This window comes from Mya arenaria, chromosome 15, assembly GCF_026914265.1.
Source record: "Mya arenaria isolate MELC-2E11 chromosome 15, ASM2691426v1".
Taxonomy (NCBI): Eukaryota; Metazoa; Mollusca; class Bivalvia; order Myida; family Myidae; genus Mya; species Mya arenaria.
Genome location: NC_069136.1, coordinates 55,624,114 through 55,639,422, shown reverse-complemented (window position 1 = coordinate 55,639,422; position 15,309 = coordinate 55,624,114). Strand labels below are relative to the sequence as shown.

General features: G+C 34.4%; 1 protein-coding gene and 1 long non-coding RNA gene across 2 annotated transcripts; one reads left to right on the top strand and one right to left on the bottom strand.

The window, feature by feature from the left end:
• The first annotated feature begins 5,824 nt into the window (after positions 1-5,824).
• On the top strand, positions 5,825-9,529 carry LOC128220583 (uncharacterized). The gene is made up of 3 exons (XR_008258818.1): positions 5,825-6,139; positions 6,401-6,579; positions 6,944-9,529. It is a non-coding gene; the product is annotated as an uncharacterized LOC128220583 (long non-coding RNA).
• Positions 9,530-10,033: 504 nt separating this feature from the next.
• Positions 10,034-13,744, bottom strand: LOC128220291 (putative nuclease HARBI1). The gene is made up of 3 exons (XM_052928636.1): positions 13,209-13,744; positions 11,892-11,989; positions 10,034-11,608 (listed from the first exon to the last, which is right to left on the bottom strand). Exons 1-3 carry the CDS (start codon positions 13,742-13,744, stop codon positions 11,478-11,480), a joined length of 765 nt encoding a protein of 254 aa, XP_052784596.1. The 3' UTR covers positions 10,034-11,477.
• Positions 13,745-15,309: the final 1,565 nt, after the last annotated feature.

Here is a 15,309-nt window from a genome sequence, read left to right as displayed (position 1 = left end):
TGCTAAGTTAAACTTTGTAACTAATAATTAGGAAAAAAGCTGTGTCTAGAAGGAAGCTGTCAATTTAATAAGAAAGCCAAAATAAAAAGAAGGCCACAGTCTACGTTTTCACATATCATACTGGCGTACTTGTTTGATTGTGGTAAACTGTTGATTTAATCGCCCTATGTCAATGTCCAATTTTTTAATTGATCACACACAAAAACTATTTAAATTTTCTTTTTTTTGTTGACAGTTGTTTTAATTGAGTACCTTGATAACGAACAGTAGTTATACATCAATCAAAAATTGAGGAGTTTATGTGTTGTTTTGGTTTTCAATTTAAATATATATATATGTAATATATTTATATTCTGGATCAAATTTGTGGACATAATTCACTTAACATTGAACATAATACAGGAGTTGGACTTGTCTGCATTGTCACGGAACTTTAAACATCAAACAAACAGTCTGGTAATGAACAAACAATTTGTAGTCAAAGTAATTGATATATTCACTGAACATCAAACAAACAATCTGGAGTGGAACAAATAATCTGCTGTTGATTTTGTTGACAAACTCACTGAAAATTGAACAAATAATCTGGAGTTGAACAAATAATCTTGGAGTTGAACAAACAATCTTGGAGTTGAACAAACAATCTTGGAGTTGAACAAATAATCTTGAGTTGAACAAATAATCTTGGAGTTGAACAAATAATCTTGGAGTTGAACAAATAATCTTGGAGTTGAACAAACAATCTTGGAGTTGAACAAATAATCTTGGGAGTTGAACAAACAATCTTGGAGTTGAACAAATAATCTTGAGTTGAACAAATAATCTTGGAGTTGAACAAATAATCTTGGAGTTGAACAAACAATCTTGGAGTTGAACAAATAATCTTGGAGTTGAACAAACAATCTTGGAGTTGAACAAATAATCTTGTAGTTGATCAAACAATCTTGGAGTTGAACAAACAATCTGTTGAACACTTGGAGTTGAACTTGTTGACATACTCACTGAACATTGAACAAATAATCTTGGAGTTGAACAAACAATCTAGTTGAACAAACAATCTGGAGTTGAACAAATTATATCATGAGTTGAACAAATAATCTTGGAGTTGAACAAACAATCTGGAGTTGAATAAAGAATCTGGAGTTGAACAAATAATCTTGGAGTTGAACGAACAAAAAATCTCAAGTTGAATAAAAAATCTTTGAACAAATAATCTTGGAGTTGAACAAACAATCTGAAATTGACTAAACAATCTGGAGTTGAACAAACAATTAGAGTTGAACTAGTTGACATGAACACTAATTGAACATTGAACAAACAAACCTGGAGTTGAACTGGTTGACATGTATACTAATTAGACATTGAACAATCAATTTTGAGATGAACTTGTTGACGTGTATACTAATTGAACTTTGAACAAATAACGTTTTGGTTTGAATATTTATGCAAAAGGGTACAGAAACAAGGTCAGTAGCAAAACGTTTAAACATAAACCCGGTTTAGTGGCACTGGGCAAATCTAAAGAAATAGTACACAAAATCACAAACAAGAAACATAGAAGAACAGCACAAAACTCAACAAACAGCACAGTGCATGCATATTATATATATATATATATATAAAATAGGTATGTTTATCAAGAATTGTTAGGTACCGCTGTGGAACTATCAGTAAAACACATTTATGTAATACAGTAACAGGGCTGGTTATTGAACATTGACAATGGATTTTTCTTTGATTATTACTGCTGATTTTAATCAGGCTGATGAATGCCTTCCAGAAAATGCAAGAGGAAGACAGTGTGTTCCAAACTGTTTGATGTTTTTGATCACTTTGAAGTACATTACAGCCATTAAAGATATAAAAAAAGGAAGATTTACATGACATATTGTTTGCGGGCAGTCATCTTTATTGTGCACTTGATGTGACTGATAACAGTTCTAGATTAGTTGATCCTGCAAATGTTTCTGAAAGAATATACTACAAAGGTAAAACTGTACATGTTAAACACAATGCCGTGTTTTCTGGTTTCTTTGGAGACAGTTGTCAAGTTGATGGCCAAAATTTTTTCCGACTGGAGGATGCTTTTAATACTGCATGTTCTCTGTCACAAGACCTCATTATTGTCTTTAGTGGAATATCAGTTGGATTGCATTTTGAAGATTCTTGCTTTTATGTTTTTGACAGCCATTCACGAAATAAAGGTGGAATGAGTTGCCCAACAGGGACATGCATATTTGGTAGAGTTCTGTCACTTCAACATTTGTGCGATTTTTTGCGTTCTTTGTCACTTTCTGTTGGAGGAACCCAGTTAGCTGCAATGCAGTTTGATTTGCATTCATTTTCTTTCCTAAAAAGGAGAAGAAAGTTTAATGAGTTTGACCAGACTATCCATATTCTTGACAATAGAATGGGATATGAAATTAACCCTTTGGCACATAGACAAGTGGCCAGATTAAACCTCCCAGTCAATAGCCATCTTACTGATAAGCAGTCCTTATCTGTATAGGTACTTTTCAGGATATTCGAAAATGAGCAAATGAATACAGCAGTATGACCTTAAAATCAATATTACTCCAAATAATTGTTTCCAAATCTTTTTTATGTGAAAACATTTTTATAGGTAATTAATTTATCTAATAAATGGTGTCAATGATGAAATACAAAATTCTTTTATTTCATCTGTGAATGATTTTCAAGATGGAATTGTAACATTTCTTTGAAATGTCATAATTGCATTAAATCAAAGGGTAATAATATGCTGGGATTGATCTAAATTTGATTACCCCTATCATAAAAAAGACACATCTGGATTAAAAAGCCGACAATTGATGTTCTTGTGTATAATACACAGAAATGTGGCAGGAATATCCGGTGTCATCCAGCTGAGGGATCCAGTCCAGAGTGTCTGTTTAACTTTATTACCCCCTCATAAAATTCTTTACAAAAAGAAATCCGATAAATGTTTTCCAAGTAATGAATAAAAAGATCTAAATCATCAAACGCTTGCACAAATGTTGTTTACTTGACCTATTTTACGACCGGAACCATGCTGGCCATCGATTAGCTCAGCAGAAAATTTACTCATCATTTTCTCAGCTACTTATTGTTTCTATTGTTTGTAACACAAAATATTTTCTACAAATAATTATTATCTTTATTGATTTCAATGGTAAATTAAACTGACATAATAATTTCATTGATTTACGCATCAATGTTTTTGGGAAATTCCATACTGTACAGTACTGCCATTCCTCGAGGTTTTATTACGTCACAGTAGGATCTCACACCTGTGATTGGCAGTATAAATAATGACCTTCAAGTTTTAGCAGACGACATTTTCGAGGGAAAATCAATACACAAAAGGTTAATCTTCAGCTTTATAAACATCCGGGATATTGTTTACAAAAAGAAAGACGCAATATTGAAGTATTGAAATGACCCTATTGAAATATGTGGGAGATGCGTTTACATCCAGTAGTGTATAGGGTCGGCCAGATGCGTTTACATCTGCTAATGAGCTATGTCGGCCTATCTCGTATACATGCGCTAAAGGGTTAAGCCAACAAAGCCAAAAACTGTAATGAAGAAAAAAGTGGGTTCTGAGGAAGGAGTATATAACAAGAGACAAAAAATTCAGGATCTGATAAAAGGAAAAAGTTTCCAAGTGTTTGTAGAAGACATGCATGTTTCAAATACAGATCCCATACATACAAGCATCTCACAGGGTAATACAGTCAGTAACAATAGCGAAATGGCACCTGTCAACTTGCTGCATATTACAAGAGCAGAGTCTTTTAATCCAAGTGTCTCACAGGGTTATTCATACAATGACCATAGTGAAATAGCTACCACTAAGAATAGCACAAATACAGAGTCTGTAAATACATGTGATTCACAGGGTTATTCAGGCAATGACTGTAGCGAAATGACACCTGCAAACATGCTTTGCGATTGTGAAATTCCTGCAAAACAACAAGAAGTTCGGGATCTGATGAAAGGGAAAACTTATAACAGTCTTGTTGATGATATGCATGTCTCCAATGCAACAAGTTCTAATACATGTACAACACACAGCTGTTTGGAGATACAACATATGTGCATGTTCTTTGAAAGCCTTGTTTGTTTTGGGCCCGACTATGTATGCTCATGTTGTACTCAGACATTTTTTAAGCATTCGGTACAGAATGTTGCAAAACTGCGTGCAAAAGGGAAGAATGAAATTAACAAATATCTTAATCATTACAGAAGTGTTGATTCCAAAGAATGGATTTGTCAAAGTTGTTGGACAGCAATAAAGTCTGGGAGAACCCCCCAGTTTTGGTTACACAATGGCCTTAGATTCCCTGTCAAACCAGTAGAACTGAACTTATCAAACCTGGAAGAACGGTTGGTATCACCAAGATTGCCTTTCATGCAATTGCGAGAACGGCCACGAGGAGGCCAAATAAATTTGAAAGGCAACATTGTAAATGTGCCTTCAGATGTAAATAGTACCATCAAATATCTGCCTCTGATGATGAATGAAAATGAGACGATTATGTTGAAATTGAAACGCAGACTGTCTTACAAACACCATGTAGCGTTTGAAAACATAAGGCCAAACAAAGTTTTTGCTGCAGCACAGTGGTTGGTTGGCAATAGTTCTTTGTTCAGGAATGAAGGAATTACAATCAATGAAAACTGGCTTCAACAAACTCATGATGTCTCAGAATCTAGTGAACAACTATCAACAACTTCTGACACTGGTGCAAATGATACAAGTGATGGATGGACTGAAGACTGTAACTTTTCTGATCGACCTACTGGCAATTTGGACACTTTCCTACAGTCTGTTGATTTTAGAGAGTTTAATCAAATACTGTGTGTTGCCCCTGGTGAATGCAATACCCCTGTCGGCCTTTTTCAGGACTTTCATTCTGAATTCCTTTCTTTTCCTTCAATATTCTGTGGACAAAAACGTGTAGACAACAGTGAACGTGTTGTGCCTCTTCACTACAGCTCTATATGCAAGTGGGAACTCAGAAATGTTGACAGAAGAGTTGCAGTATGCATTCCGAATGTATTTTTCAAACTCAAAAGACTGCAAATCAAACAGATAAGAGACAAAGTCACTCTTGCTGTCCGTAAATGTAAAATAAAGGGAGCAAAGTTCACAGCTGGTGATATTTTGACACCTGGTTTTGTTGACAAATTAACTATGCAAAACGATGGCTACAAGGTACTTCGCACTCTACGTGGTTCACCGCCATACTGGGAAAAGGTTAAACGTGTTGTATTTGCAATGATTCGACAACTAGGCATACCAACTTGGTTTTGTTCCTTTTCTGCTGCAGAAACAAAGTGGGAGGCATTATTGCGTTCGCTGTCAAAACTTGTGAATGGTGAAGATTTGACATTAGAGGAAATACCAATTTCCATCTGCGCCAGTTAATAGATTCAGTTACAACTGATTATGGCTCATATTTAGACCATATATACACAAACTTGGATTCAACTTGTTTAAGAGCTTACGGCACTCTAGAATCATACTACTCTGATCACAAACCATTGTACCTTGTCCTGAAAGTTGACTAAATTTTAGTTAAAAGCTATATTATGATTGACATTTTTGTTACGAACTATGCTTCTTTGACTGAAAAAGTACTCAGGCAACAATGCACCTGTCTGACTAATATAATACCTAGATGTTTTCACAATACCATATTAAGAAGTCTGTATAAATATTAACACCACTGCCAGTATTCATATGCTCTTTGCTCATCATTTTAAAATGAAACATATGTATTTGCAGATGAATTCCATCAATGAAGCCTTTGGAAAAAGAAAAAAAGCGGGCCATACCCCATTCTTTGCCTGTGGGAATGTGGCATACCACAGGAGCTCAGATGGCATTCCATGATGGCAATAACATATCCTAACAACTTCAGCAGGTCAAAAGTGCTCCATCCACAGAGTTTTTCGGCAGACTTGGGACAAGAAATTCCACTTTATGTAACAGGTGTTTTAGGTTGTGCATGAACAGCAAATGCATCCGGTGCAGGTTTGTTAACCTGCAGGGGCTGCCACGGTCTTCCTTCAGGATGCTCTACAGTCACTTCAAAAAACAAGGGTGTCAGTTTCTAGCAAAATAATCCAGGTATGGAATCTTTCATTTATCATACATTTTTCAAAATGCATTTTACCTTCAAAATATAAATTAAACTTCTGAAAAATATTTAAGTTCTATCAACTTGTTAATATCAGATTACTATGTGTGCCCTTATCCCTTTGAAACAGCCAATAGTAACATGCATATAACTTTGCTTTTTTATAGAGTTTGTACATATATTTTTTGTGTTTCTCTGTAAATGTGAATCACTGAGTTTATTTAGCATTTTTTTCTTGTCTTCTAATGCAGGAAGAAGTCCAGGTCTTACTGTTAAGATATGCAATGAGGTTGTGACCATTATGCTCAATGCTGTGCTGAAAGATGTGAGGCCGGGAGACATACTGATGACCTGCTTTACTGATGTTGTTGCCAACACCTACAAACCATTCACTACAACTACCACAACAAACATTATACTGATAATGCAGGTGAATAGAATTTCAGCATCACCACCAGAGATCTGGAAAATTTAAGATTAGTGCCAGTCATTTTGGTCCAAAAGCTTAGAAATTTTGTCAGATCATTCTTAAAACAACATGTATCGATGCTGTTCGAATTTTTTTTTCAATTTTGTTTCATTTAACTTAAAATTTATGTATGTCTAGATACATAATAACAAATGCCCATAATAATAGAAAAAAACACTCATTGCCAAATTTATACAATATATTCTTTATTTTGTCTCTAATTTCTGCTGTATTTCTAATCCGTTGTTTGAAATATGTTAGTTGTTAGCTATTTTGAAGTATTCAAAGTTTGAATTTTTTTATTAGCATGTGTGAACATTTGCAGAAAATCTGAGCTACCTTTGTGAAAGAGGCCAAGAGATGATTGGATGGTGGAGTTTCAGATGACACAATGCTGACTGTTTCCACCAAGCTGATTTTGCTTCCTACTGACAGCAGAAGGAAGTCTTCACTTTTATTTTAAACAATTCGGTTCTAACGCCACCATTTTGTAAAGATTACATGTAACTGAACAGATTGAAATGACACCATCTTCCTTCATTAACACAACCTAACTGTGTACCTGGACCATCAGCTTGAACAGTATACTACTTCTACTACCATTTCCTCATTTTCAAACATTACTAGAAAGGTCTGAAAGGCAATCATGCTGTCTTCAGTCATTGTTGAAGAATGATAAACTCCTGTGTTATGTATTCTGCTGCAACTTGATCTCACCAGTATGTACAAACAGTGCCAAATTTATTACATTTTTACTGGTGTATTATCAGCGCTATAAATATTGTACTTGATGTCAACAATGATTTCATTAAGATGAATTTCCACTCTGTAATGATGTTTACTTACTTTTCTTCTGTTGCCATACCAGTGTTGATTGAATAACAGATAATCTATTTGATTTTGTTTTTATTTATTTCAACCACTGTTGTTTGTTCTCATTTTCATATCACTTGGTTAGTACTCTTCATTATATTGCAGGCAGCCAATGTCTTATTTCCTACAACTACTCAGCAATAAACCTGTTGACATTTCTGCTTTCAATTGTCTATATATTTTTCATTAGATTTCTTTCAATGTTTTAAGTCTGATCACTGTTAAAAAAACTGGCTCTTCTCCATGCCTGCCTAGGAATGTCTTCCACATTGATAATTAATATAAAATGATAATAACTTTATGCTCTATTGTTTTGTCTACTTTCAGAAAACATATTTCAAACATTCCTCAACTGTTATGATTTTTTTTTGACAAACCTTTTTTGCAGTTTACAGCCTAAAACAATATATAATAATAAACATATGGGATTTTCCCCCAACCAAATGCACTGCTTTACCTATAAATAAATGATAGTTAATTAAATTACATTACATCTACAAACTAAAAATAATCACTTTTCAAATCCTATGGAACTTGCTGTACAAATCCTAGTAAATATACTTATAAATTAGTTCAACATACATGTTAGTGCTTGTATGCATTGCTTTGTATGAGACATAGATTTTTGACATAATTGTAACCATTTTCACTTGTTGCATGTTTTCTCTGCTACAATGTTATAGTGTTGTCATGTGTATCACTTTGATTCATTGTTTTCACATTATTACTTTACTCATGATTCAGTGATTATCTCATTTCATGTAAATTTCTTCTTGTTCAATTGTAAATAATGACAAATGCTGCTCAAAAGAGTGTGATAATGGATATACTCTTATTGTCATTTATGTTATTTGATAATTGTAATCTTCATCATCTTCCATGAATTGCATTACTTTCACTTTGCCTCAGATTTAATAGTATGTGTGATGGTTTTATATTGTTGCTATTAGAACAGGGGTTATATTAATAATCCCAATATCCTGTACATTATCATTTTGCCAAAGTAGTTCCTCATAGATACATGTAACACTACAGACTGGTTTATTTTATTAGTAAACTTTTTTTAGTTCCAGTTTTGTGCTTTTCTAATCTGGACAATTGCTATTATCTACTCCGTTGTACTCATTTGTGTTTTGGCAAAAAATAACACATTACTTAAATGGCACAACTTAACTGTCATTCAGGCATGCTTGAAATTCATTTCAAAAGCATAGACACCAGATGATACCATTGCAAGATGGAAAAAAACTTAAATTGAATTTATATCTTGTGTACATTTTTACTGAGTTTTTGGACCGAGTTAATCCCAGTTATTTAAAACAAATAGCTTCTGAGTGTGTTCCTGTAAACATCACAGGATCCTCACATGCTATTATTAAGTGTATACACACAGCTGAGACAGGGATAGAAATATTTATTTTTTTAATTTATAAGTTTGCTTTTTTGACCTCATACTAGCCCAAATTGATAAATTATTTGGACGAAACATTGAATTGGCTGATGTTGATGAACTTTTGGTTCATCCCCAATTGATCTTATAAACCCTGATATAATATTGATAATTATAAACCCTGATATAATATTGATAATTATCGCGAGATAAAGAGGCGCTTCATTTGAAGTGTTAATTGGGCTCAATTTCAGACCTATTCTGATTATGAAATAAGATACTGGACTATAACTTTTAATCATAGACCAGTTATAAAAACGCACAAAAGAGAACATTCCGTTTTCATATACAAATGTACCTTGTTCTTTTTTCTTTCCTGTAATTGAACTTCTGGTGTTAAGGCCTATTAGTCTATGACAGGTGTGGTTGTCTGTTGATGCATAATTTAAACCAGCTATGATAACAACATCATATGAATACACCACTGTCAGCATTTTTTGCTGCTACACCTAATGAACCTCCAATAGCTTTAATCTTATATTAGCTGACATTTATAAGTCATATTCAACATTTAATTGTTTAAATGTTTTTAATTACATTTTTCCTTTGAAATTCATTAAAACATTTACAACCTCACAATAAAATTTATTTACGTATGCACTACAGTGTTCATGTTTTATGGTTTGCATCTTACCAAAGCCAAAATAGATGTTGTCTTATCCTATTAGTTGTTGCCCAGTTTTTAGCTCGACTATTCGAAGAGTAAGGAGGGCTATACTACTCGCCCAAGTGTTGCCGTCAGCTTAAGCCTCTGGTTTAAGTTTAAGGGCGATTCACTCACCTCTTGCCACGCATATTACAGTTATACTACCAGTTTTAACACTCCTGCTGCCAGCTTTATGCAGTACCGTCCCTCAGCACTTTCAGTGTTTGATTTTTAGAACAACAGTATTGTTAATATTCAATAATACACTGCAAATGTGAGTAAAAACATTTTACCTAATTATCAATCAGTCCTTTACAGAGATTCAACAATTGGAATAAACATATCATTATGATGATCAGCCAAAGTTAAAGCATAAGGCAAGGATGAATTTTTACCATAAAAGTCTGTATTTCATTTCAAACATATGATAAATATGCACTCTTACTCCCAAATACAATTTAGGACGATTATAAATATTGTTTTAATATTCCAAAAAGGTTGTATAAATGTCAAAAACATTCTTCTGAAGGATACGGAGTTTAATTTGAAAGAAATGAGCATAGACATGGTATTTCTACCTTAAAGGGCTATAGTAGACCACAGTAAATCTGTTAGCATTCACAAATAATTTAATATTTTTGCACTTTCTGCTATTAAACACACGGATACAATCTTGTTATCAGTTATTAATAGTTTTAATCAATGCAAACTGAGTAACAAGTTAAAAGCTGTTATAAATGTGTATGTATCGATTTTGAGTAAGAGTTTCAATTCAAAGCTGCACTTTCAGATTGTACGTTTTGACAACATTTTTATTTTTTGTCTAGGAACGAGCCAATTTTTGCGAAGTCCATCGAAACCCGTTATAAAAAATTGCGGACAAAAAATTAGATCGCAGACTTTTACAGTTAATTGAAAAAAATGATGTTAATATATGCAATTTTCTTAAACCGTAATGGTTTGATTCATAAAACGACAATTTTCGAACGGAATATGAAAATCTGCTGATTTTTTGTCAGTAGTCTTTTATCACTAGTTTGCAAATGATATCTAGTACGCCAAAAATTGCTCTTGCCAGGACAAAAAAAAAATAAGTTGTAAAAATGGTGAATCTGTGAGAGTGCAGCTTTAAGGCATGAAACCATTAACACTATAGGATCATGATTAAATATTTTTTATGAGCTGAAATATGTCTGTAAAATATGGGCTCTGATCCCCTTGCCATCCATCGGTCCATAGCTCCTTCCAAGAATCGAAAGGTTGTACAGGACTGCACAAGCAACAATCACTCTGTAGACCTTTGCAGGCTTCATTCGAATCTGCAATAAGAATTATGAATGAAATACATTGTAAAAACTAATTTTTGTATGTATTCTATTCTTAAATGACTTGAAGCTATGAAGACTTTCTTAGATGAATATGAAAAGAGATCAATTAAAAATTATCTCGGTCTATTTTGTTAAAACTATATAATATAACATCCTAGTTTAAGGAATGTTTGCCATGATAATCCCCTACTGTGCATCTTCTGCTAATTGGGCTGGTGTCACAGTAGGGGCCGATTTCCTGTGTATTCGTTTATTAGCTCAGGGCCATTTAGGGTACATTTGTTTGATTTTTTTCTAAACAAACTAAGCCAAAGCAGTACTTTCCAATGTCTGCTAGATGGAACAACAGATGAACTGGAAAAATACAGTATGTGTCCCTATGATGTTAGTTCATAAATACATTTATCAGCCTGCATCAATTCATACTTCTTGCCTAGGAAAAGCCCAATGATCATCTTGATAGGTCACTTACAACTGCAAAACTAAACAAGTTTACTTGATGATTGCCATAACACCATTAGTGAATACCCTTATTCATTAGAAAACATCTTAACTTGGTTGCTTATGCATATGATATTTTATATTTCTCTCCGTGTAGAACATGAAATTTCCTTTTCCATTCTCCGAAAACTATTTCAATGATGTTTCTGGTTTTGACGTGAGCCTTGTCGAATCTTTCCTCACTGCCGTTTCCTGTCAATATAAGTCATTATTAAGGGATCATTTTTATTTCATTTTCATTTGTTTTGTTCATTGTACAACAAAGAATAATCACAGCTGAATGTATAAACAGAGGTTTGCTAATTAAAATATACAATTGAACTTTAATCATTAATGTTGATGATAAAGCAGTTTGCCAGACCTTGATGTTTTGACAAAATGCAATAATATCAACAAAATTATAAAAGTTATTCCCCCAATGAATATTAAAATTGATTTAAAAATAGCTTCTTAGCCAGGGCTAACTTGTATATACCTTGGTGATTCACTTCCATGTGTTTGCATATACTGGAGGTCCTCCACACGTGGGCATCATGACATGACCCTGGCAAACGTGCACTGATGCTTGTGATACTGCCTGCAGTTCAAAAACGAAAAATCAAAATACATTCAAAAGCTTCCTTATTTTGTGATTTGTAATGATTTAAACATGGTTGTATTAGCGTATGCCTTGGTATGCCCCTGAAGCCTTTTCCCTTAATTTCTTAAACATATATCTAGCACTATTTACAGGAAAAGCAGTAGTAAGAATAACACTAGTAATGGATTAGTAATGCACCAGTCAATTGTTACCACATTTTTACCTTTCAGGTGGCCCCGCAGTGCCGGGTGAATGCTGTGGTTTTGTCTTCGCTTTAAATATAGCGGGGAGTTTGCCTTACCTAGGCTCCCTGGGGTGCGGGGGCATTTGGCGGGGATTTTATCATCACTTCATGCCCGCAGGGCGAAGATTTTACCCGGGGTTGGCTGGACCGAAAGTCAAAGTCCCCGCTACTCCCCGGACCTGGGGGGCCGTGGTTACAATTGACTGGTGTATAAAGGCCCAGTCAATTGTAACCACCGCCTCTCCCATGTATGGGGTAATAAAAGGGATAGCGGGGTAGCCCAGCTGTGCTAAGTAAATTCATTGGTTTTGATTTCGCGCTGATAACGGGGAATGAGCAGTACCGAAGATGTCCTGCCGGGGCGTTCGGCAGGGAATTTTTCAGCAGTTTATCACCGCAGAGCAGATTTGACTTTATCAGGATTGGCCGAATTGAAAGTCAAGGTCCCCAATACTCCCATGACCTGGAGCGGGGGAGGGCGTGATTACAATTGACAGTTTGACTTGTGCATAATAATTATTTAGTATTTTGACGGTTTTAATCAACCCCTTCTCGAGAATATCTAAGTCATTAAAAGATAGGTAAAAATATTTGTAAACATCCAGTGAGATTAAATAAGACTGCAACTTTATTGTATATAAACGAACTATGTAACTTGAATAAATGTGTACATAGATCTTCATGTACAATATGTACATTTATGTCGATTATGTTGTGTTGATGTTTCAGCAAACCGTGTCAATGAAGACATAAACTTATCTCCCGATATATAACATTATCAATATAATTACAAATACTGTACTGTACCGTACTATGATATTGGAAGCTAACAATCCTTTAGTTTTTACTGTGTAAACCTTGCTACAATAAAATGAATAGTAAATCGACCGAGTTATGTTTTCCGTTTTAAACAAGGAGGTCAAGGTTGTTTTCGTTCGACGGTTACATACAACTATAGAAAAATAAACAAGACTCTATGGTCACAGGAAGCTTGAACATTGATACTATGTCTTCGTTTTCGATTTACATAGGCACCCTCATCCAACCCTCCGGGAGATTGTATATGGATATGCGTTCCATCTATGCACCCAACGACCGAGGGAAAGTTTGTTCGGGCATAAACTGCCGACTTTGCTGCTTGGAGGTCGGCGGCTTCAGTAGGGAATTTGATGGCCCTGTCCCGTAAATCGAAAAGTGCGTTCGTCACGTCAGTCACTCTCCTCGAAACTGTTGCAATGTCCACACCAAATGTGTCTCCAATAACCTGTAGAAAAGCACCTGAGGCGTAAAACCTCAGGGCTATCATAACCTGCTGCAGAACAGTCAAAGAATTTTGCGTCGGACGTTTCAGTCTGTCAGTCAAAAGGTCCACAAGTCTGTCGATGTTGTCGTTTGAGAATCTGTATCTTCGACATACTTCTTCGTTATCAAAGTCCGTAAACTGTCTGTCAACCCGTCCAAAGTGTCGAGGGCGTCGGTAAAGAGCGTTCATAAGGTCGGCCATCTTGATTCCGGTAACTCACACGGTAAATAATTTACCCACCTCTGGGAGGAGGGTAAATATTACCGCGGTAAATAGCCTGGTAAAATCCCGAACTTTTGTATGCAATTTATTACCAACAATATACCAGAAATGTTACCACTGGTAAAATATTACCCTGGGCAAATCTGTTTATACAATTAGCTGCTGAACAACAAAAGAGACAGCATATATTCATCTGACTCATGGAACAGAATTATTAGAAGTATCAAATAAAAGATAATAAATGTTACGAAGACAATTTGACACAAAATTGCTTCATAATACTTTTAATTTTATTTCTGTCTTTTCCAGACTGCCGAACTTATCATTGAAGCATTCAACCACCTGAATTGATTTGACTACTCCTGTGACACATTCCTATACATAAAAAGGTGTTTCAGTTCAATACGATAAAAAAATTATCTCAGCCAAAATGTTAAATTTTTATTTCACAAAAGAAGATACCACATGTGTTTTATCTCGAAGGCTTTGGTATTAAACTGAAAACAAACATTGCACCGAAAACTGACATATTGTTAAGCTTTAGTTCACTTGATATCAAACAATCATTGATTGGGTTTGGTTTTATTTTCGGTCATAGTTTAGGAATGAAGTCTCACTTCTTCATTTATATGTTGGGGAAATTCGGGGCCTTATTTTTCATCCCTTGTGATTTTGTATTTCATTACAAGCAACCGCACTGTGTTGAATACACCTGTTGTTATCTATCGTATAATAAAATGTACATACTAAGTAAGCCTAATTTATTTAAACAATCTTATAACTGCTATAATGGAACTTGTTTATTTTAATTTATGTTTATAGTTTACATCAACACAACGTCAAAGTTATTTTGCGCTTGATTTTTTCCTGTACAGGGTGTAACCTAATACGCATGTACAAACATGAAATAGTGTTAAATTAACTTAGCCCAGAAGAAGCTAAACGTAACTCAACTATGCAAAAAGCATGTCCTAATACCTCACTTTTCTTCAAAATAATCCCATTTGCTCATACCAATGGAAATATTGTTTAAAAATAAAAGTGTAAGTAAGGCTATTTTGTTAAAAAAAATATTTAAAAGAATTACTTCTAAGTAATGATATGATAAAAATTAGCAAAACAATGCCTTATGTTTTGCATTAAGAAGGTCACGTGATATGCAAAAACTTTAAGGACGTTGTACGCGCTTAATTTAGACTATACCTTGTGTTTTATGGCATGTTTTTATTGCGATAAATTCATTTTTTTATGAAACTGGGGGTAAATGTCAAGAAGTTAAAGATACTGCGACTGGCTTGCTCACTCAGCATTTTTTGTCGGGCCACAAGCACTAAATAACTTGGAACACGATGATAGAGTTTTGTTTAGATTAAAATGTAGTATAATTGAATTAATGCGAATATTGTTTACACTAATTGGATTTTTCACAGTTCAAGTTCACAGAAAGGGGTTTACAATTCTAATCTTAAAATCAATGTGTTTAGACTCAAGTTTTGCATACATATATATTTTATTTTGTACATACATATATGTTTTATTTGTGA